The sequence below is a fragment of the Trachurus trachurus genome (assembly GCF_905171665.1).
Source record: "Trachurus trachurus genome assembly, chromosome: 16".
In the NCBI taxonomy this organism is placed as follows: Eukaryota; Metazoa; Chordata; class Actinopteri; order Carangiformes; family Carangidae; genus Trachurus; species Trachurus trachurus.
The window spans coordinates 19,431,011-19,454,380 of NC_139902.1; the positions used below are offsets into that span (position 1 = coordinate 19,431,011).

General features: G+C 40.0%; 1 protein-coding gene across 1 annotated transcript; it reads left to right on the forward strand.

Annotated features, from left to right (window-relative positions):
• Positions 1-22,334, forward strand: LOC310999749 (uncharacterized protein; the record flags this gene model as incomplete). Its single annotated transcript, XM_083990303.1, has 9 exons — positions 1-287; positions 968-1,022; positions 3,967-4,043; positions 4,261-4,395; positions 4,810-4,959; positions 7,505-7,559; positions 8,563-8,737; positions 20,043-20,113; positions 21,417-22,334. The coding sequence occupies 9 exons, from the start codon at positions 1-3 to the stop codon at positions 22,332-22,334; spliced, it is 1,923 nt and encodes a 640-aa protein (XP_083846429.1).
• Between the last annotated feature and the right edge of the window lie 1,036 nt (positions 22,335-23,370).

The following is a 23,370-nucleotide window of genomic DNA, read 5'->3' on the forward strand; positions in this document are numbered from 1 at the left end:
ATGAGCTCGGAGAAGCCAAACTTTCTGTCCCAGCCAGTGGTGAAGAACATTTTCATGTTCCGCAACGGCGACCCGTACTTTGAGGCTCGTCGGATAGTGATCAACCAAAAGAGAGTGTCTAACTTTGAGACTTTGCTGAGAGAGGTGACCGGTGGGATAAAAGCCCCGTTTGGAGCTGTGAGGAACATCTACACACCGAGAGCAGGTCACAAGGTGGACTGCTTGGACAACCTGCAGAGCGGGGAGCACTATGTGGCAGCTGGAAGGGAGAGATTCAAAAAGCTGGAGTAAGATATAACTACTTTGAAATGCTTTCTCACAGCCTGAATAATAATTAAGTAAAAAATGACTGCTTCTTGTAGCTTGATTGAAGCATCAGCTGAATTACACACACTCACTAGGTTCCACAGTAGGTAGCCTATTATCAATCCATTGGATACATAAACTACAGAAAATTAGTCACTTATATAGTGAGACCTGTTGACTGTGGTCTTCAAATATATGACTCAACAGTTTTGAACCAGTGCTGAGTCACAGTATGAGGCAGAGGAGCTCAGTACAGTATAGTGAAGTGCTGTGCCCCGGCCTGGACAGCAGTTAATGGGATTTGTGCAGTCAGTGTTCATAGAGTACAGTGATGGAGCAGGCTGAGTGGGGAGGTATTTATGGAGACATGAAGTTTGTTTGCTCTCATCATGATCTGTGACTGAAGTGTTTTAAGTAACCAAGAGGGAAGATAATGGGAACTGCACGGTGTATATCCTCATATGCAGAACCAAATTTATAATGTTCTTCTATAGTCAACATGCAAATGTATGATGGGAAAAAACTGTTCAAATGCAAGACATGATAAATTCACCAATAATTCACTGTTCACTGAATTTTTGACATTATATGTGCTTAATTTGGATTTTATCAGTATGTTTTGAATGATTAATTTACGTCACTTTATTTTTTTTATCTACAGTTACCAACAGATTGGTTGTAGAAAGAGGAGGATGCTACAGACTCTTCCACTGCTGGTGAGGAGAAGGTCCTGCCTTCTACAAGTTGTTCTCAGAAAGGAGACAGTTAAATCCTGTTGAACAAAATGCCTTTGTTGTGTTTGCTCTGTATGAAGCACAGAAGCTGAGGCTCTGTTGTGTAGAGTGGTGAGTAGCAGCAATAGCAGTGACTGTAGCTCCCAATGATTCTGATCTTTGACACCATTAGACCATAATCTGCAGAAATCAAGCCTGTTTTACATCATTTAATTAGTCCTGTCAGTCACTCAGACAGTCCGTGAGTGTGGTGGATCTTAATCTGCCCTTGAAAAAAAATGCTTATTATATACACATTAGTATCTATTAGATTTTTTTCTATTTTTATCTCCAGTTGTGAAAGCTCTGTGGAGGTTCAGCAACAATGTGACAATATACCTGCCTCACACATTGTTTATTGCACAAGTTTAAATTTAGTCTGGGGGATTAATGAAACCCTTCAGCGCTATGTTTGTGAGACAGCCAGGTTTCAGTTACAATATCCTTACTCAATCCAACTCAACATTTGAAACGGCAGCTAAATGCAAGATACATGAGGATTTGGGGAGATCACCTCTGCACTCTTGCCCGCACCCACGGTGTGAAGGTTTTAGAAAGATCATTTAAGCAAGGTGTAATGTTCAGCATTCCTCCCCATTGTTCTCTGTGAAGAATCACTTTGTTGTTGTCTCAGTGGCCATGAATTATTAACTTATGGTTCATAATCATCCCTCCTATCAATGCATCTTTAATCACCAAGTCACAGCCAAAACAAGAGCGGCTTAAAGCAGGTTAATCTATTTTGAAAGTCAACTGTAGGTCCTTTTTTTAAAATGAGAGCTCATGTTGTGTAAAAGTTTATTCTCTGGCAGTGTACTGTACTTTATACTGTACACCAAACCTTTTGAACTCCACTCTCATTTTTATGGGGACAGCTTGGCAAAAAAGAAGTAGAAAATTTAACACAAACGTCAGTCAGAGCAATGAGCAATGAGTCCAAGGTCTTTGTCGGGACTCCCTGTACTTTTGTGTCTGCTCTTGTGGTCAGAGCCTCTGAAGCACTTACTGTATGTGCAGCGTTTCTCTTTCTTTCCGTATTGTTCAATGAGAATCAGGAATGTTTCTCCGTTCTCTCGATTTTGAAGCTTTTTCATCAAACCTCAAGGACTTGTTGTTGCTGTTGTGATTGTCGAGCATAAAAAGAAGCCCTTTAGTTCACAAGGATCCTGCTTCCTCCTGGCTTATTGCACTTAACCCGGCTGATTGTGTCGATAATGAAGAGTGAAGGTTTTTTTTCCTGTCTGTATCAATTTGTTGGTGGAATAATGAAGTTTTAAGGTCACTACCTTCAATGAACCATTCTCTTTGACCATAGCTCAGTCGGATGCGTTTTCTGACAAATAGTTCCTACAACTAATTCTTTTTTTATTTGCAATAATAGATTTTCTCTTTTTATTGCATTCCCCCTCTCACCTTGAAATTAGAGTTTTGAATCTCTTTGTTTGATTGAACCTGCTTTGGAGGACCCACTTAGAGCAGTGCTTAAACCTGCTGGTTTTGTGATTTAAGAGTACCAATTGAGCATTTAAGTGAAATTAAAATTGGTCATAGTGATTTCCACCAGAAGTCCAAATGCAGATTCTTGTTATATATAAAGACCTTGCATTGGAAATAAAGCGGACTGCTTTTGCTAATTAACCTCACAGATTCAACTGAATTTCCTTGGTCTTTGTTTCCTGATAAAGGTGTTATAGGTTTGATCATGGGACTTGTTAAAGCTGTGTGAGCTTAGTATTAACAGCACTAAGTGGTGTTGTTTGCCAAATGGGAGCTAAGTGGGCTTTTTTCCACTTTACAATAAAAGATCACACACTGATATAAATGAATAAAAATCACTTCCAATAGAAAAACAAACAGCTTATAGCTCCCAGGGGACTGATTCCTGATTTGCCGTGCTTGTTTCTGTTTGTTCCTGGTTACCAGCTGTGTGTTTTACACTACTCTCCCTGTGTGTTTAGCATACATTAAAGGTAAAAGGTTAAAATAGATGCAGTGCAGTTGCCATTTTTAACAAGCAGCGTTTACAGGTTCAGATTTTTTCAGCAATTATGTGAATGATCTTTTATGAAACGTGTTATTTCTACAGTTAATAGCCAAAAATATGGGGCAAGAGCCTGGCCTTATGCATGCTTACTGGCATCTCTGAATATGTTCAACGTGTTGAAAAAATGCTGGGTTCTTTTAAGGTCTTTTTTTTTTCTTTCGATCTAATTCTGACCTTCACACCCCTGTTACCAGGACACACTCACAAGCCCTAAAGGACTTTTAATATGCCTCCTCGCTTATCTCTTTCTCTCATAGGATCCAAATCTCAGTCTTGGTGTCACAATGGGTTACCAGGTGCTATGGAAGAGGACCTGCAGAGCTCGCTCTTTGCAACCTCAAAGGATCTCAGAGAGATCAGGCTTTTGCTGTCACAGAGATCAGAGATCTTTCAGTGATTACAATAGGGTTTTCTCTTTGGCTTTAGGGGTAAAAAGCTTTAGATGTCAAACAAGACTGTTTTCTTGTTAACTGAAACTTCTCACAGCCAAAGTAGAGAAAAATAGTTGAAGGATTTAAAGAGGAATATACATAACAATTTCTAAAATGAATACATGCTGCCACCCTTTGTGACTCTGATACTTCAAGCACCTTTAGCCCTATCACCATCCCAAAATAGGTGACAATGTTGTCCTTATCAACTGGACTATCAATACAAACCCCAGTGTTAGTCCCTAAAGCAAAAGTCCCTAAATGTTTGCACCAGTATGTTTTTCTAAGCCTCCACTGGGAAACAAGAGCTGTCCCTAAATCCCAGCCTGGTACACTGATCTGCTAACACATTTTCAAGGTGTTCTTAAGGTCATTACATGTTTTTTCTGTCTCTATTTTTTGTCTCTTTCAGGCCAAGCCACTACCACCGAATCGAATCGTTGTGTCAGCTCGATTTCTTAAACCTATCAAGGAGCCATGTACCATATTGTAAGTTAAAGTTCTCATATGTCACGCCAAGCATCTGGCACCGTTGTACCACAATCCTAAACTTTTAATTTGGCCTTCAGAGTTTCACTTATGTATGCTGTATAGTCAGTATATAACAAAGGGAGACACTAAACTCAGAGGGGAGACTCTTCACTGTAGAAAACACTCATTGTCGCTGTTGGATGTCTCTTTAACCACATGTACTTTCTCCTTACAGCGTTGTAGCAAACGGTGATGTGTTAAACCCTGCAATGAGGCTGCTGGTCCACCAGAGGATGCTGGGCCAGTTTGACAAAATACTAGAGCTGATCACAGAGAAGATGGGTCTGAGAGTCCTGGGAGGTGTTCGAAGGTACCACACACTCAACATATGGACTGTGTTTTGTTTTCTCTCTACATGAAGATGTCAATGTCTGTCTGTACTTGTTAACAATACACGTCAAGAGCAATACATGACAGAATCCTCAGATTTACACCATATGTTCCTCCTTTACAGCAGATGATCTCATTAGTTTTTCTCACACCTTGGCGCACTAATTTGCATATAAATGAGCAAGAGAATCTTTTTTTGTTGTTAACTGATTCAAGACAGTTATTTTTCATTGAATAACTTTGCACTTGTGTGTGATACACACTCACACATATAGACACAATAATGTGTTTGTCATTGGGAGGCCATTCGCCAGCTTAAGTTCATCTTGTTTTGACAAACTAGTACAATCACACGATGAGACCTTGGGGATTTGACTGTCTTTGTGTGCTGTAGTCTCTACACTGATGAAGGTCACCAGCTGACTGATGGGAATCAGCTGGAGAGCGGGCAGCTTTACGTGGCTGTAGGACGAGAAAAGTTTAAGAAGCTGTCCTACAGTGACCTCCTCTTCACCAGACCAAGAGGGACAAGGAGGGTCAATGGGTAAGGATCACATTACAAAAAATATACATAAATAGCATGCCCAAAGACGGTGACTTCTCAATAATGAAAACAGAAAAAACCTTAACCTTACTTTCAGAACATCTAAAAAAAAAAAGAGAACATTAAATGTGTCTTTTGAATAATACAAAATGGTATTGATTTGTATTTCAATGTTTTTGAAATATAAATAAGGGCCTTAAAACTTACCTCTTCCAAAAATCTTTTAATCTGTAACTTTAACCTGCATTACAGTATTTTGATAACTGTTTTTAACTCTTCTTTTCATTTTTTTTTCTTTTTCGGTTGCTGTTGTAGCACTTTCAGATTTCTTGTTAAATGTAAAGTGCGTTACAAATAAAATGTATTTTTTTTTTTTTTTTTTTTTTAAGTTTTGTTGTTGGGTTAATTAAAAGACCACATCACCAGCATCAACATCTTTATGGAAGATTTAAGTGGGTTAATGATTGTCATTGCAAAATGTGCCAGTATGAGGGGCCATTGGGGCCCTATTTTCCCTCTTTGACACTCACACTAATCCCACAACATAGAAATGAAAACCTTGATATAGCATAAACTGGGGTAAAAGCTTGAAATCTGGATGTCAACAGAACAGATTTGTGCTGATATCTATACTGCCTTAACACATTGAATACTTTATATTGAGCTTGACATCTCGAGTTATTGGGCCCTAGTTTCGTCGACCAGGTGAAGTCTGTGATCAGCGCAGCTTCGCCACGTCAACGGGGTGTGGCCCAGGTCCATTTCGCAAGTCTGGTGGGCCGCGCAGTCAGACTTAGACCGGCGCAACCCCTCCCCTCGTCCCTCCCACCGGCGCAAACGGCGAAGAGGGAGGAGAGAGGGCGGGAGGGAGACAGAAGGAGGAGAGAAAGGCGTGGAGTGGGTTTGACACAGCCGAGTCAGATCTTCACCAATCAAAGGAGCTCCTCTCCTCACCTTTAACTGCGCGGAGGGCGATGCGCGCTGCAAGTTTGTCATTTTATACTTTGACATGGACGGAGGAGACAGCGACGCCAGAGGCCGAACCTCTCCCCGAAGGAAACAGCTGTTTCCCCGGAGGTCCGAGCTCAGAGTGACCAATAATGAGTTTACTAATATACTTAACCAGGATTGATCTGATACACTGAGAACCCCTACGCAATCTAAGAAACAACAACTAATAAACTAATAAAGAAACTCACATTTATTCAAACCCTGTGTATAAGATCAGAGGTGTAGGCTACACTAATCACAACATAAACACACACCATGTGGATGAAATCAGCAAGGACGCGCTCTCTCTCTCTCCCTCTCTCTCTCTCTCTCTGTCCTCCTCTCTCTCTCTCTCTCTCTCTCTGTCCGTCTCTTTTTTTCTCTTTTTTTTTTCTGTGATAGAGATGCTGAGTACTGTAGTAGGCTATATACTGACTATCTGATACCGAGGCTGTTGTGCTGGACTAAGAGAGATGATGATTTGTGTTTTGTTTTTCATTACGGCCGCGTGATGCGGTCGCACGTGCTTATGAATTAATAAGTAAATAAATAAATACAGCGATCATCACAAGGGCAGAGTGGTATCTCAACACGGCAGTGACATGCAGTCATCCACCCTCAGTCCTGCTTGGGACATCCACAGCTGCTTTTCAGTGCCAGTTCGTCCCTGCTGTGTTAATTCAGGTGGAGTTTCCTTTACGCGCCGACAGCCTTTGATCTCTGCTTTGATCTGACGTAAGATGTGACGGGACAATCTATATAGATATAAATTCACGTGTTGATTCCGTTAGTTGCATTAAATAGTGGTTATTGTGGATATTTATTGCATTGAAATGTGTCTGGAACTGTGGAGATCTGCCTGTGAGGTCTTGGTGACGTGTGTGCACTGCAGGTCAGTCAGCCAAACTTCCACTGCACCTGCTGCGCTCCGCGCTGCGCTGAGACTAGACCTGGTTGGAGGTGGCGAGCTTTCAGCGCAACCTCGGCGGGACATTTTCGGACGAAACTTCCACTGCACCAAGCAGAATCTGTGACGCCTCCCCCTGCTGCGCCGCCACGCCTATCTCAGCGCAGCGCGATCTACAAATCTTCCAATCTGACTTTGCGCTCGGCTGCGCTGGTCGAAACTTGCATTAGACCGGCTGCGCTACCTTGCGCCACCTGCGCTGCGCCAGCAAACTAGGGCCCATTATGTGAGCATTCACTAGATAATGCAAACCAATTTTATTCACAGTAAGTATTCATCTGTATGCCAAGGTGAGATCATTGTAAACTCTGCTCCAATTGATGAGTCTTTTTTATATACAATTTTTCACACACAATATCAAACCCAAAGCAATGCTGTTTCTGAGATCTGAAAATATTAAATATTAAATATACATACGTTTCATATTACAGGTATGTGATAGACTTGAGTGTTACTGATGAACACAACATTACACAGTGCTGAATTATCATTTAGCCATCTAGCTTTTCAATTTCTGATCAACTTGTGTTCATGAATCAGCGTTGTGAGGCCAACACTTCATACTCTGTCTGTCCGTTTTGTCTGCAGAATGAAAGCTTACTCTCTTCCACCCATCTACAGGTTCTCCAAGCAAAATGGAAATGTAAGAATTATGGGCCTTTTGCATGAATTATTTATATTATTTCATTTAATATTGTACAATCCATTAAAGTTGAGCTAAGAACAGTGTTTGAAGATTTTTCAGTAACGGTGCTGTTGTATAAGTGCACAATGGCAGGCTTGTATTTACATGCATTGTTGGCAGAAGAGTTTAAAACGACCATAGTTAGTTATTAGAAAGTTCTTGTTGTTATTTGTCTGTTACTTTACTGGGAGCCGTGGAGGCCCAGAGATATTGAAGAATGGCTCATTGAAAATTCAGATCTAATGTGACAAACTTTGAAGCTGACATCCCACATGAAGACAAATGGTTCCAATAAAATCATTTGTATTTGTTTGTGCAAATTTGTGTAGGCATAATGAAACACGTTTTGAGCAATAAAACCAAACATTTTCAAGCACAGGTCTAAAAGTTACGATACACAACTTTTAGTACCTATTAAAAAGATTTTTTTTTTTGCTTTTTGATGTAAACTGTATTCTCCGTTTACCATTACAACAAGAAAAATAGGAATTGGTAGAGTTTTGTTTCATTGTAAAAATACACATGTCACACAATTATCAGAGTGACTTAAGTAAAAACATTAATAGATTTCATAATTTATCAGTTTCAAGTACCGTGCTGCTTAATATTTAGGAGGATAATGAAGCATATTGTTTTACTTCCACCTGATACCAGCATATCACATTAGTGTGACCTGGACTTTCTGGCTTGAATAGTGCACAACATCCAGTAATGGAAAACAAACGTAACATTCAAAATACCCAATACATTTATATGTCCACATCTGGTATATACCACGGAATAAATTCAAGCATTGACATAATTTGTCATTATATTCTGAGTTAAAGGGATCATTATTTTAGCCTACCATTACGGTAATATTTCAAGCCCTAGCTAGTTTACATAACAGTAAATTATTGCACACATCATGTCATTCTATACATTTGTCTTTGCTTATGTTTTTCTCATCAACTTCCCCCAGAATAAATCCACAGGTCAGAGCAGTGGAGATGGAGACTCCAAGACCTCCCCCCAAGGAAACAACGGACACAGCAAAGACCACCTGTCCTCCATCGTCAGAGAAATCTCTCAGGCCAGGCTCATGTCCTTGAGAAGGAAGAGGAGTGGACAAAAAATGACCCTCAGCACCTCTGATGGTAACGTAGGAGAAAAAATAACCATTTGAAGACTGTGTTTATACATCATATGATATATTCATATTTTCTGTCCATGTTTTAATTATACAAAAAAAATATTTCTTACAGCTCTTTGTAGTCACCTGACAAAACGATCTGATGTAATATGATGACATTTTAAACAGGGGTTATATTTTGTGTGTGAATGAGTGTAAACATCTAAACACCCAAACTGAACATCCAAATGGGAGTATACAATACATACATATTCTTTCTAACACACGCCACTGTGATGTTGATATATAGTAACATCTACCCAGCCTTTTATGTTTATACGTCCGAATTGTCCTCATCTATAAATAATTACCATAACATGAGGCACAAACAGGGCTGCACAGCCTACAGTTAGGATTAATGTAAGATATAGAGACATATGATGTAATGCATGGTCCTTAAAATCTTATGTAACCTGCTGCATTCTTAAATGCCCACATAGTGGCACTGTTGCTCTTTTAAAAGATATATATATATTGAAAGTAGGTCTAGTATGATGACATGGACCACAGTTACAAGAAACACATTATGTCATCTTCTGGGCTTACGATCAGTGTGTTAGAATGTCCTACAGGAGCTCTCCTTAACCTTTGAGTTTTTTGGCAACTGGCACTGCTCCCACCTTTAGGATGTGTTGTTGCTCTGGGACTATAAGAGCAAGATTATTCCATGAATAGCGTATGTATTTTATATAATAACCATAGGGATGGGAAAATTAGAAAAAAAAAATTAAAAATTAGAGGATTTTTCTAACTGTTTTTTAATTAATATTTTTTTAGAAAAAGGTATTTAGATTGTCTCCATGCTGCTGCTGACCTTATTGTAACTCCTACTGCGGTATGAACCACATTACGTCATCTTGAGGCTCATGATAGATGTGGCCTGTTTTCTCCTCTGGCAGGAGAGTTGACAGCAGAAGCCCAAAGGAGCGTGGAGAATTGTGTCTGTGGTTCAGGGGAGCTGGCATTTTGCATCAAAAGAGAGGGAAATAAGGAATGTGTGCATATGTCCGTGCATGTGTGTATTTGAAATCGTTAATGTCACCCCCAAAATCCTCTGTACATCAGACTGCGTGGCATGTCATATTATAGGCGGAGAAAGCCATGTTGCTTTATTGGTCCCCTTGGGTGACATTGACCAAAGATTAAATTAACAGACAGACAGGTTGGAGAACAAGATCGGGCTTTAAATGAGATTGTTTGAATGGCTAAGAGTGCATATCCCATTCTCATGCGCCCTCCACTCTTTGACCTATAAAGTCATTTGTTAGATAGTCCCATGCTTACAAGAAACATCTTTTTGCTTATTTGTTGGGAGGCACATTGGAGGTAATGCAGTCTGTACGGCAGTAAGTCTGTGTCTGTCCATGGTGCTGAACAGATGTTGTGTGCGATACAGTACCTTGAGGTTTCCTGAAGCTCTTTTTGTTCATTGCTTCCTCCAAAGAAAATCAATCCTAAAATATTATTTGTCCATTTGGATTCTCCAGAGCTGAAACCATAGATGCTCACTGGTTTACCACAAACAAATTAGTGAGTAAGTTTAGTATTGCGGTTTTTGTTTGTCCAGTTTAGCTCCTCAGTTGGAACATGGTGTTTGTATCGCCTCTATTTAGTGATTCACAGCAGAGCAGAGTTGTTTTTGGTGTTATTTTCCCCCGTGGGGAAATCCTGCCCTGGTTGGGTCTGAGGTAAACACAGCGCGTTCTGCTGCCAAAGGGAACACAGCCAAAAAGTTGGCTGACTGGCAGAGGCTGTGGAAAGAACACAGCATGAAACCCACACTTCAGATCTCTGGTGTGTTGGAACATTGGAGGGAAAACAAAAGATTATTATACAGGTGTCATGTCATTGTAAATGTATTTGCAAGTGAGGGGCGGGCGGGGAAAGGGCTGGAGAGACGCATAGAGAGAGATGAGAGAGAGCAGAAAAAAGGGACAAAGGAGACAGAGGGACCCCGTAACTTGAGACTGACCCTCTGTTCTGTGCCGACTCTGTTGTGACAGCACAGGGTTAGTTTGCGAGTGTGTGTCTATGTGCGTGTGTCGGTACGCCAGTCCCCATTATTCACTGTCTATCAGCTGCTGGGGAGCAAGACTGTGGATGACTACAGCAGTTTCTGTGTGTTGTATTGTAAAGCTTCTGACTTTTCTGCTTCATTAGAGGGAACACAGTGGTGAGTGGCAGCAGAGACAAGGGGGAGGCAGTGAGGCAAGTCATGCAGCAAAGGTCATGGAATGAATTTGAACTCACTATAACAAAGACATTTGGCTTAAAAGACTTAACCAACAAGACACATTGCCTGTCGTACGCTTCAGCCAACAGAGTTATACTTTATAGTAGCTCCTTTAGATTGGGTAAATCATTGGTTCAGTTCGGCCAGTGTTAGCTCCCTCTCTCAGAAACACACTCGCGTTCAGTTTGTAACCAATTAGCAGCTGTTGCTAACCTCAAAATAGAAAAAGGATGTTTTTCAGAGTTCATTTTATAGGAGGGCCTTTGTGATCAGTTCAGTTTAATGGTGCAGAGGAGAGAAGAAGCAAAGGGAGCAGAGTAGGTAGAAGAATAAAGGATAGGAGGAAAGGGACAGGGAGGAATGATAAAAGAGAGGGTTAAAAAAAGGGGGAATAAAAGGCTGAGATGATGAAGGGAGGAGAACATTATGAGGAAGCAGAGGAGGGGTACAAAAAAAGAGCACAGGTGGAATCAAATAGTGAATGCGATGAATGGGCTGAGATGGTGAAGCATGAGCGCTGGGTGTAAAGAAAAGCGCAGAGAGATACTGAAGTGTAGACGGATGGGTGGGGTTTGGATAATTGCCTTTCATTTGGATAATCTCTCCATTTAGAGTCATCAAAGCAGAATTTTACTTGTCTCTGCCCCCTTGCTGGGGCCAAATTGCTGCTCTGAAAATCAACAAAAGAGCCTTGCACTTGAAGAAGGACGGACAGACAGAAAGGTATGGGGAGAGAGAGGAAAGGCAAGGAGCGAGGGAGAGAGCCTGTCAGAGAGAGAAGTGTGTCGGCTGATTATGTGGACCCTTGCATGGGTTTTACATTCCCCTGTGCATGCATTAATAAGGGGGCACACTATTGTAGGCTTTTTGATTTGCAAAATTACTCCTTTCCTTTTCAGGTCTAACCTGAACACGAGCATTATCTGTCAATATAAGCAAATTGTCCTCCTTTAAGTAATAGCCCACAATCAACCAAGAGCCACAGCATTGGTATATGACATACAGGTCATGTGCTGTGATGCTATGGGAATTTATTTTCAAGTTTCCTTCTATTCTGAGCAGCCCAAGACCCAACGGTTTGCTTTAGGAGCAGTATGCACTAATAGTAAATTTTAGCCTTGAAACCTCAAGGGCATCTGCTTTTACGCCAAACCTCATGTTCTGAATAGTCCTTTTCATGCACTAGGCCCCATCTTTGAATGTATTGTAGCAGAGGCCAATTTAATTTATGATACATGACAGATCCACTTTATGTCTCTTTCCATTCTTCTCCTCGAAGGGACTTTGATTTGAAGTCAAGAAAGTTTGAAGTTGAGGTGCTTTTTAGGAAAAGGAAAAAAACGAATTTAAAATCATCTAAATGGAAACATTCTTGCTATTATTTTCAAGTTGAATGTGAAGGAAATGAGGATTGCTGCATGTGTGTGTCTATGTGTTTGTGTGTGTCTCTGCACATGCATCAGCCATCCAGCCAGATCAACCTTCTGCCTCTGGCGTCATAAAATGTGATGCCGCCTCGGGGAATTAGCCCTGTTAGCATATGTTTCTATAATGCCTGTCAGCATGGAATAGGGTTCAAAACAGCCTTAGGAGGCAGGAGACATGTACACAATGAGGCTGTGTGTCTTAAATCTTGTGCCTGTGTCAAAAAACGAGGCTAAGCAGCGAAGGATGAGAGATGGCAACATTTGAAGGAAGTTTTTTTCCCCCTTGCCTTGCTCATATAGAGTCTTGATTGTGAACACTGTTTTAAAGCATGTATGTGTGTGTTTTGTGCATGCATGTGTTTCCATGACCATCTTTCCCTATCCCTCCTTCATTCTTCCTCTCCTTTCATCTCCCCCTTTTCACTACAGCTGAAAAAGGTTCTTCATGACCCTTTGATGCAGGATTACTGGATTAAAGAGCAGGGTAGCTGTACTAATCTGTCACATTAATCTGTTAACAAGAGTTTCAGCTGTGACATACAACAGCGCCAGCTACGCCATACAAAGTATAAGGTTAGGGGAACGCATGACACTTTCAATGACACAAATTTTCCTAATGTCTGTCACGTTTAATCTCGCCCGCTTTGCATGTTCTAGGACCTATTTGAGGTTGAGCTGGTAAACGTGCATCTGAAGCAGTAGCGATAGGGGCATCAGCATCTGCAGGGTTTGTATCAGCTTGAGACAGTGAAGCAACTTTGACACAGAGCCTAAATGGCAAGGAGCAAATATCCAGCATTTATGGAGATCTGAAGTTTATATTGTGTGTTGGAGCCACGCTTAGGAGGACATCTGAAGCTGCTGCACTGCCAGAGCTAAATGTTCTGTGTTCATCACATAATGCACTCATACATACCTTTTCACATGCTGTTTACTTCTGTCATTTGCCAGTCGTCATCAAAATAATGTAGTTTAAGAGCCAAAGAGAGCATGAAAACACACTGCAGAGGATTTGAAATCACTTCATCAAAATGCAAAATGTAGATGATCAATGAGAATTATTTCACAAAGGCCTTCATAGAGCTTGATTTATGAGTCAAAAATATTGCTCTCAGTGTACCTTGGTTTTCATGATCAATACCCAAACATACTCGATGATACTGAAGCTATTGGTTGTTAAGCTTTCATAATATAAAAAACCTGCATTTCATAGCAACGAGTCTTGCCTTTCTCTCTCTCTCTGCTTCTCTCTCTGTGTATGTGAATGTGTGTTGAAGAAAAATCCAATTTTAATATCTGTTCATCTTACACTGATTAGACAGAAGCCATTTGAAATGAAACCATTATATAATAGAGAGTGGATGTAAGGTTCCAGTCGACTGTGAGGAAAAGTGAAATAGAACAAACTCCATGAATTATTAAAATATTAAACTGAAGCCATGACCTTTATAAATATTACTCGGCCTGTCGGACTGCAGAATTGTCAAGCAGAACTTTCCTCTGATTTAGTGTCAAAGCTTCTTAAGCACAGGGCTGCACAAAGGAGGAATTTCTTTAAGCAGCTGAAAAGGTTCGCTTGAGAGATAACATACAGTATGGTGTGGTATTTTTTATATGCCCAGAATCAAATTGTTATTGATATTGTTATACACCACAATACATGGATAATAAAAGTCATAGAGCATATGCCCACACCCACACTACAAGACCTGTGTGTCTGTTTGTGGGGGATGATGTATTAAGCTCATTATGTTACAGTAGTTTAGTTCTAACCACAGTTTCCATCAGGGGCATTGATTGAGCATCCGGAGGCAATCAGAAGAGACTAAAGAAGCAGAAGCTGAGATATCATGACCTGTACTCTGTAGTATGGGTCAAACTGCATCCTACAGTCCCCACAATGCAACTCAACTCATCTTTATATATTTGCCTCTTGTGACATGATCAGTTTGACATGCTCCACTCTGACATGTTGGGGTGTTGACTGTAAAATTTCTGCACACTACTGTATGTTGTTAAATAATAAGACAACTGTGATATTTTTTTATTGGTAACATCCATCAACTTAACTCCAAATCTAATAATTCTCTTGATACCTTCACCGTGTGCTAATTCTGCATGAATGAACATATACTGTATGCATGCATGAGAGAAACTGTCCAGTCATCACATTTTACACTAAGCAGCTGGACTAGTTTCTGTGTGTCACATCACTATAAACTCAGCACCAACTGGGCCTCTTTCATGGTGGCTGGCCATACAGTAATTAAATGCTTTAACAGGACCCTGGTCAGTGACTGGAGCATACTTGCTAAGTGGCAACATTTCATAATTACTGTTCAGAGTTACTACCCATGTTGTTTTACACCCTACCATAACTCAGACATTTGCTGACTTGGGTAAATCAGCGAGGAGTATATAAGCAATATAGGATAGTGTATGGTGATATGTTGTGCAGAGTGATTTAGGTACATTAAGTAGTATGTCAAGGCTAACACTGCAGAGCTAATCCACTGTGGAATTGGCTTGCGGAGGCCCTGTCGATGATTTTTCTCCATGCTTTGGTGTATAAGCATAAATAAACCGGTGATTTACATTTATTAACACTGCAGCCCCTACCATTTAGGGATTTTGTGTGTTTGTTTTCAGAGGTTGTTTAAGGAGAGTGAGAATTGTGCTCTTGTGCAGCCAGAGAAAATTGACCGATTGAGTATTGACCATGACATCCAAAGCATTTCCAGGAAGACGTCTTGCCAGTCTGCTTGTAAGGCAGATGTCAGCCTGTCAGAGGCAATAATGCCCAAGTGTCTCATGGTGCTTATAGAGTACAAAAAGCAGGCATTAACAATTGTGTACCCCATTAGGCAGTAGCAACGTGGCCTTGATTGTGTTCAGCATTCCTTTCCGTTCAAGGACTGTATTGGCAAAACAACCTACTGTGCTAAAACTATTGTGGAAGTGACTTTGTCCAGTACTAAATGCTGGGATCAGATATTCTCTAGAGTAATTATCTTGATAACATTGCAAGACCAATTGTTTTGCGTGATTTTACATTTAGTTTTATTTTGGGGTCTGGGTGGATTATGAGTACATTTTGTGATCTGGAGACCCTCGTTCATATAGTTTTCCAGTCGTGATTCAACTTTAGGAAAAGCCTTGCACTGTTTCCCTAGTGTCACTGCATTTAGGACGTCTTATAATTGTAGAAAAGAAATTACATGACAGTTTATAGAAAAATTAGAATAGATCATTAAAAGAAACAGCAAGTTTCTCCAGCAAAGTGACTTCACAGTTGTTAAAAGCATCTTACATCCTCAGTGATCCTATTCATGGTTCGATTTGCAATGGAATAAAAAGTATTTTTGAACCAGCCCAATACAGATTTCCTGTGGAGTCAAGAATTTGATTGCACTGTTAGGCTTTTACGCAGAAATGCTTCCTGGAGGAATGGAAAAGCTTTTAAACATCATATTAGACCCTATAATTCTCTGCAGGGCAAGGCTGCCCGCTTCAACCCTGCAGTGGAGGATATATTGATGTAATGCACATTGTCCCATTTGCCATTAGAACTGCATGTACTTCATGAAACAATATGGTTCTTTAATTTGGTCTGAGAAAAGAAAAGCTTTGCTCATACAAATCATTATCCATCTCCCTTGAGTTTTAACTCAATTCAAACTCAACTACTTCTGTAAACAAGAGATGATTGGTAGCAGTCCCTTTCGAAGAGATGGGAGGATGAGCTATTCTATTCTGTAGTGGTTTGTTGACAATGTAGTTCAAGGTCTAGTTGTTCATCTGAGCACATGGAAGCACATGGTTGCTTCTTGCTGTGATACATGTTGTGCTTTTAATTAAGTTGAGTTTATATAATATAGACTTGGCATATTTCATGGAATAGCATTTACATCATGTTACCTGGTTTACATTGCACACTGGATTTCCCATGTGTGGTTATTGGGTTATTAGACATGAATGAACACATCAAATGGAAACGCAGATCAAAGAAATGCTGCAGCATGTTATGTATCTGAGGTGTGGGGACCAAGATCACAGAAATCCTGTGTTATGATGCAGTCCCCTAACACTGAAGTCCTGCAGAGTGGTGTAATGTGTTTATGTCTTCGTGTGTGTGTGTGTGTGTGTGTGTGTGTGTGTGTGTGTGTGTGTGTGTGTGTGTGTGTGTGTGTGTGTGTGTGTGTGTGTGTGTGTGTGTGTGTGTGTGTGTGTGTGTGTGCGTGTGCGTGTGCGTGTGCATGTGCGTGTGTGTGCGTGTGAGTGCGTGTGTGTGTAGAGAGAGATATCGAGTTGGCTTGCTGAGGAGTGGGAGGTTATTGCACTTTACTACCTGCTATCACTTCATCTTCAGTTGTGTTTTATTACATTTCTCTGCAACACCAGTCATTTATAACGTTGCCTTTCATAAGAATGGCAACGAGAACCATTTACATGAGTAATTATACCCGCTTACAGTTGCATCCTTGTTTTACCTGCACACTGATGGATGAGATGCAGCATTACCTCTGAAATGTGGGTGTGCTCTGTCGCTGTTTGTGTGCCAATACTGCACAAATGAAAGAAGGAATCTGCATGTGTGTGTCATTTTGGCTTGATTGTGACAAAAATACACATTTTATACACACATTAACAAAACTGTTGAACCATTTGCAAAGCCAAAGCCCCAAATCTACTGGATATAATGAGGAAAGGGAAGATTCTAAATATTGTATTTAATTTGATTTAGCATTTTCATGAGCCTGTGCCTCAACCTCAAATCACCTTAAGATGTTTAGAGACGTAGCAGCTCATCCACTGCTTACTGCTTACACTCAATCGTCCGGCCCTCGCTCTTAATGAATGCAGCCGATTTCCATAAAATATTCTTAAAGAGGTCCGTTATTATTACCATAACGTTTCATCTCCTACCATAGCTAAACTTCAATCAGTTTTGCATTTGAAATGCATTAAATGTCTCCATAAACTCTTCTAATCTCTACCCAAGTCATTTTTCTTCTTTAACTGGTATGTGTAGAAAGGGAAACTAATATTAAAGACATTAATTACACTGTTATTTTTTTCCTCCACTCTTTTGCGGCTTATTTTCTGATTGGAAATTTCAGTCTCATCCAGTGTTTCAAAACAAGTGTGTAATTATGTTGTTTATCAGAGCGTATAGTTGTATTCCTCTTATGATGTTTAGGGTTAATTACTCCAAGGCCTTTGATGCACATGCTCACATGGAAACTGAAAATCCCCGTATTAATTTTGCACTCCAACAAACCTGCCTTACTGTGCTGATTGCTTCAATAGAAATGAGTGTGGAGTTGCTAGTGAGTTGCGGTATGATGTCTTCATTTAAACACCGGTATTCACAGTATCACTTTGCAGTTGTTTAAACCATAAATGATGACAGGTGTTTCCTCAGGGGGCCAGAGGAAGAAATTTTCCTGAGCGGAAACTAATCTTGTGGACTATTATTAAGGCTCATCATATTTCTTTCTCTCTTTTTTTCCGCCTTGTCTTTCTGTGCTGCCATGTTACAAGCTTCAAGAATTTTACTTTTGTCTGACCAGTCATTTCTCCACATTAAAAGGGTCCATTTCTCATTTCACCTCCCTGAAACACACTGTCATGGATAGATATCAGTACTTGAATCTCTTTAAATAAATCTGGTTTGTTCATAGACAAAAAAAAAAAAGGTCTTATAAAATGTAGGCTACCTGTGGTGATTCTCTGTAGTGGTGATGGTAATAATAACAATGATGAATGTTGCAGTGATCCAATCTGACGTTTGTATTTTGAACCTCCCCCTGACCCTGAACTTCCCTGCAGTGCTCTTTCCTCCCTTCAGCTTGTAAAATGTTTACTGTCACTCTCTCTGGCACACTTCCATTGTCTGGGGAAGTTGTTTACTTGCCTGAAGAGAAAAAAAAAAAGATGGGTACTTTCTGCCGTGGCCACTAGGTGTCACTCTTGTTCTGTGTTTGTTCAAGCCTAAAAACACAGCCACTGAATAAAAGCTGCATAATTCCAACAAGTCACTTACTGGAGGATGAATAAAAGATCCCTTGTTTATGGGAGAGGTTTTATGGATTTCTGAGATGATGTAATGGGCTCTGACCGAGGAATTCACATTTTAGGGTCTTGAAAAGTAGTCAGCACTAAATTGAATACTTAAATGGTTTAAATTACATTAGAGAACGAAAAGCAAGCTGATGAGGATTTTACGTAACAGTCCTGGCTTTAAATTAATCAGACTTAACTAGCACAGAGCTTATTTGTGTTTTACACACACATTGCTTTAAAGAGCAGTTACTTTGCCCACTGCTTCATCTAGTCTTATAGGCTCTTCAAAACACAGTGCCACTAAGTGAATGATGACTATAGCCTATTACTCATGTCTTGAGTGCCTTTCTTTCTTTCTTTTCTTTTTTGAAATTTTCTTTTTATTTGGACAGGCACATTTTTGTTACAAACAATAACTACAGCATTTCAGACTTTCTTTAGTCTATAGTAAATAATTTGTCGTTCGTTTGTGCCCCATCTCCCTCTGGAGACATGGAAGGGTGGATGCAGAAGAAGAAGTGATTTTATCCACATCGCCCTTCCATGCTTTTCTCTTGCAAATCACTAGTTATGAACAACAACAGGACAGAACAGGGGAGCTCACCATCATAACATGAAAATGAGGGTAGGTTTACACAAAGCTCAGTCGTTTTCCAGATCCTATAGAATTTTTCTTTTTCAACTCAACATAACATAAATCTCATATTCAATGTCAATCTATTCGTCAGTGGTGGGTGGTTCTACTTTTAACTGGCTGCCAATAATATACCTAGTAGCTTTTTTTCTTGATTATTCACATTTTCAAGCAGTAAATATTATACATAGTTTCACATTTGAACGGAATTTTACGCCACATACATTCTTTATGTTTTGTGGATCTCTTCCCAGTAAGTCACCCGGCAGTCCCAGAAGATATGAAAGTGGGTGGTTACATTAGAGGCAGATGTTGTCTGACAAACTGGTGTGACAAAAAAATCTTCCAATATTTTTCCAGCACAACTCCCACTGCATGTTTTACCCCGTTGAGAGCGTTGTAACTGGCATAATTTTCTCCAAGCTCGCCGGAAGATCAATACCTTCCCTTCCTTTTCCCGCTTCTTCTTTATGTATTCTATACTCTCTTGTTTGGACAGTTGTATGGCATTATAATTTGCAGATCATTTTGTTGCATGATCTGGGCATATTTAATGAAAAAGGGAGGGGGGGGGGACTCCATGAACCCTGATTCACCTTTTCCTAAAACCTATTTGGTGCCAATTTTCTGCTTCTATTTTGTCTGATTTTGCCCAGACAAGTCTTCTCATCATGTTTGTGTGAGATTGAATATAAATGTCACTAGGATGACACCTATCACTCACCTTCAACTTACATTGCCCCTAACAAGCCCACTCAAGGCAAAATATCACACTTTAAAATGAAACACATTGATCTATATGTCATCATATCATAATGGAACAGGCTTTTTTTTCCAGCCAACTTTCTAGTCTGGTTTCTGTGCTATGCTCAGTGCTTCCAGGTAAAATGTTTCCCACCTCTGTTCCCAGATGATCCAGAATCAAAGGCTGAGGATGGAATTGCTAACAACAAAACCCCTCAAGACCAGCCAGCTGAAAAGGTATAAACATAACAGGGGTGCATAATAGGCTATTGTAGTCGCACAACAATGACATTTTTTAAAAGCGATACAGGACTACATTGTGTCTGATGTGACTTCTCATTACACAGCCAACACATTTCCAATCATAATGTTTGGTTCATTCTCGCATGTCATTCTTTCTCTCATGTTTTTTTTATATATATATTGTAAATTATTGTATATATATCAACAGTAATTGGCTAAGTCTGATGCATACGTTCTCATAAAAATGAACCAAAGCCTATATTTCAACTGTTAAAGGGATAGTTCAACATTTTGGCAAATTGGCCCATTGCCATAATTGCTATAGTCATAGCAGTAGGTTCGTTACCTTTAATTGTAGGTGTAAGCTATTTTTAGTACAGCGGAGCGCAGCAGCAGGCTGCTCAGAGCTACGCTATGGAGGCTAAGGGAATTTCTTGGTTTCCCTCATCAAACTCATCAAATACAAAATCCCAAAACTCCACAGCGCTTTTGTAGACAAGTTGTGAGCTGCACAACCACCACGCTATGAGATAATGACGGAACGTTACGAGACGGAGCCGTTTTCGAGGTAAATTCATACAAAACCGCTGATGCGCGTTGCGTTCAGGGACAGTTTTTCAGCAAGCAGTCTCCGTATTTACCCTGTATTTACCTCGAAAACGGCTCCGTTTCGTATCGTTCCGTCATTATCTCATAGCGCGGTGGTTGTGCAGGTCACAACTTGTCTATAAAAGCGCTGTGGAGTTTTGGGATGTTGAATTTGATGAGTTTAATGAGGGAAACCAAGAAATTCCATTAGCCTCCATAGCGTAGCTCTGAGCAGCCAGCTGCTGCGCTCCGCCGTACTGAAAATAGCTTACACCTACAATTAAAGGTAATGAACCTACTGCTATGACTATAGCGATTATGGCAATGGGCCAATTTGCCAAAATGTTGAACTATCCCTTTAATGCATTAAACATAGAATTATTGAGACTGTGATGAAGGACTAGACTGTGAATAATAAGCTAATTCATTTTGATACCTTTTTAATTACCCGTGGATTACATATTAATTCTTATCCATTTGCTGATAAACCATTGGACATTGGGAAGCTCAAATGCCTGCCTTGTGACTCCGCTACTTGTTGCACATTGATTGACATTTCATAAAAAGGTACTCGAAGGGTATAGATAACCACTTCATTCACAAGAGCACATGGCTCTTTAGCAGTGCCACTCTCTTTATGTAAAATGTAGGTCAAAAGGTTCAAGTTTTTAGAGTTTGAAATTGTTTCTGTGGTATTATTTCATTACAGAAGCCTGCTGATGATGATGCAAAGGCTGCAGAGGAGAGCGGTGAAAAAGCAGGAGAGCAGGTGGATACTGCTGCCGAAAACATCACAGAGAAAGAGGCCTCCACCAGCAAAAAAGAGAATGAGGAAAACCAGGGGACAAATGGTGAAAAAGAGGGAGGGGAGGAGGAGAAGGAAACTGAGGAGCCAAATGATATAAAAGAGGGAGGGGAAGAGAAGAAGGAAACCGAGGAGACAAGCAATGAAAAAGATGCAGTGGAAGAGCAGAAGGAAACTGAGGAGAAGAGTAATGAAAAAGAGGGTGAAGCAACAGCAGGAGCTAAGGAGACAGAGGAGGTAAAAGACGAAGTGAAGGAGGAGGTCACGGATGAGAGTAAGGAGGGGGTTAAGAGTGAGGAGCAGGGGGCCAGTAGTAGCAACACTGATAAGAGCCAGGACAGTAAAGAGAAAGAGGAAGGAAACCATACATCTTCTGAGGGTGAAAAGAATGAGCAGAGCAAAAATACAGAAGAAGAGGAGCAAGATAAAGACAGTGGAAAGGGTGAGAAAAGCAGTAAGGACCAAAATAATGATGTAGACAAAGAGGAGGAACAGAAAGAGACAGAAAACAGCAATGACCCAAGGAAGACTCAGTCAGATAACGAGACAAAAGACACCGATAACGGCAGAAGTAACAGTAGCAACAGTAACCAGGAGGAAGATGTGAGCAAAACAAAAGAGGGAGCAGCCAAAGAGTCAGGGGCAGAGGAGAGAAAGGTGAATGGAGAGGTCAGTGGAGAAGATGATGAGGTGCAAAGTGAAGCAGAACAGGACGCAGAGGAGAAAAATTCAGCCAGTCACAAAGATACCACAGCAAATGGAGAGAAAGCGGAAGACAGTGATAAAAAGAATCAAGATAACAGTAGGAAAGAGAAGGATTAGTAGAGAAAGAATAAGTGTCAAAGTCAATGGATGAGCAGTGCTGAAGCAAAACTTTACGATAGAACATAAAAAAGAAGGAGTACATTCACAGAGCGAAGCGAGACTTGACTGCAGTCAGAGATAGTTATGTCCTTGTAGAAGTTGCACTGAAAAGAAAATGGTTCCACAATGTTGAGCAAGTAATAGAATATTTGTATGGCTGGCTGCTAAATGATGTCAAGTACAAAACACATTTCAGGTATATATTCAGAATAAAAGCTATTCATCAAAAGATTATCCATGTCTGAAAGAGACTAAACAAATAAAAGCAATGCTAATATATATTTATTTTCCAGGAAGACATATTGTTAATTCTCAGGCTGCTTTATTTTGTCAGTATACACCGTAAGCACTGTAGTGAGCGAAGCAGGGCAACTGAAACGTTGTTGAAGTTATATATTAAATGTTTAATATGAAAAATATATGTTTATTTTATCATGTATGATTCTGCTTTTTGTATGTATGGTATTTATGTCTTTATTTCTAAACAAGTGGGCTTTTTTCAGTGACTACAATAAGCTATACAGTAAGCTATTGTATATGTAGATCTACTGTATGTTCAGGTAAATTATACTTAACCAAACTTAATTTGAAGATCTTCATTCTATTTCAAATTATAACCCTTTGTCATTTAGTCACTGTCAAGTGGATATTTGTTCATTTGTATTTATGTTCTACAAATAAATAAATTTACAGTGAGGGACCCGCTGAATTGTTACAGACTTTTCTGCTTCTAATTAAAACATTATCACTCAAATCACTAAAAACACCAGAGATTTCCAGCCAAATCTACTCTCCAATTCTTTAATTATTCATTGTAGGCTACGGTGTCCTTGAGTGCTAGAAAGGCCCCTATAGATAAAATGTAGGCCTATTATTATTATTATTCACAATCAACTGTATGTAACATGGATGGAAGTAAGAGTTTATGTTTTCTAGGGTGAAGAGAAAATGTTGAGTTTTCAATTCAATTCAATTCAATTCAGTTCAATTTGAT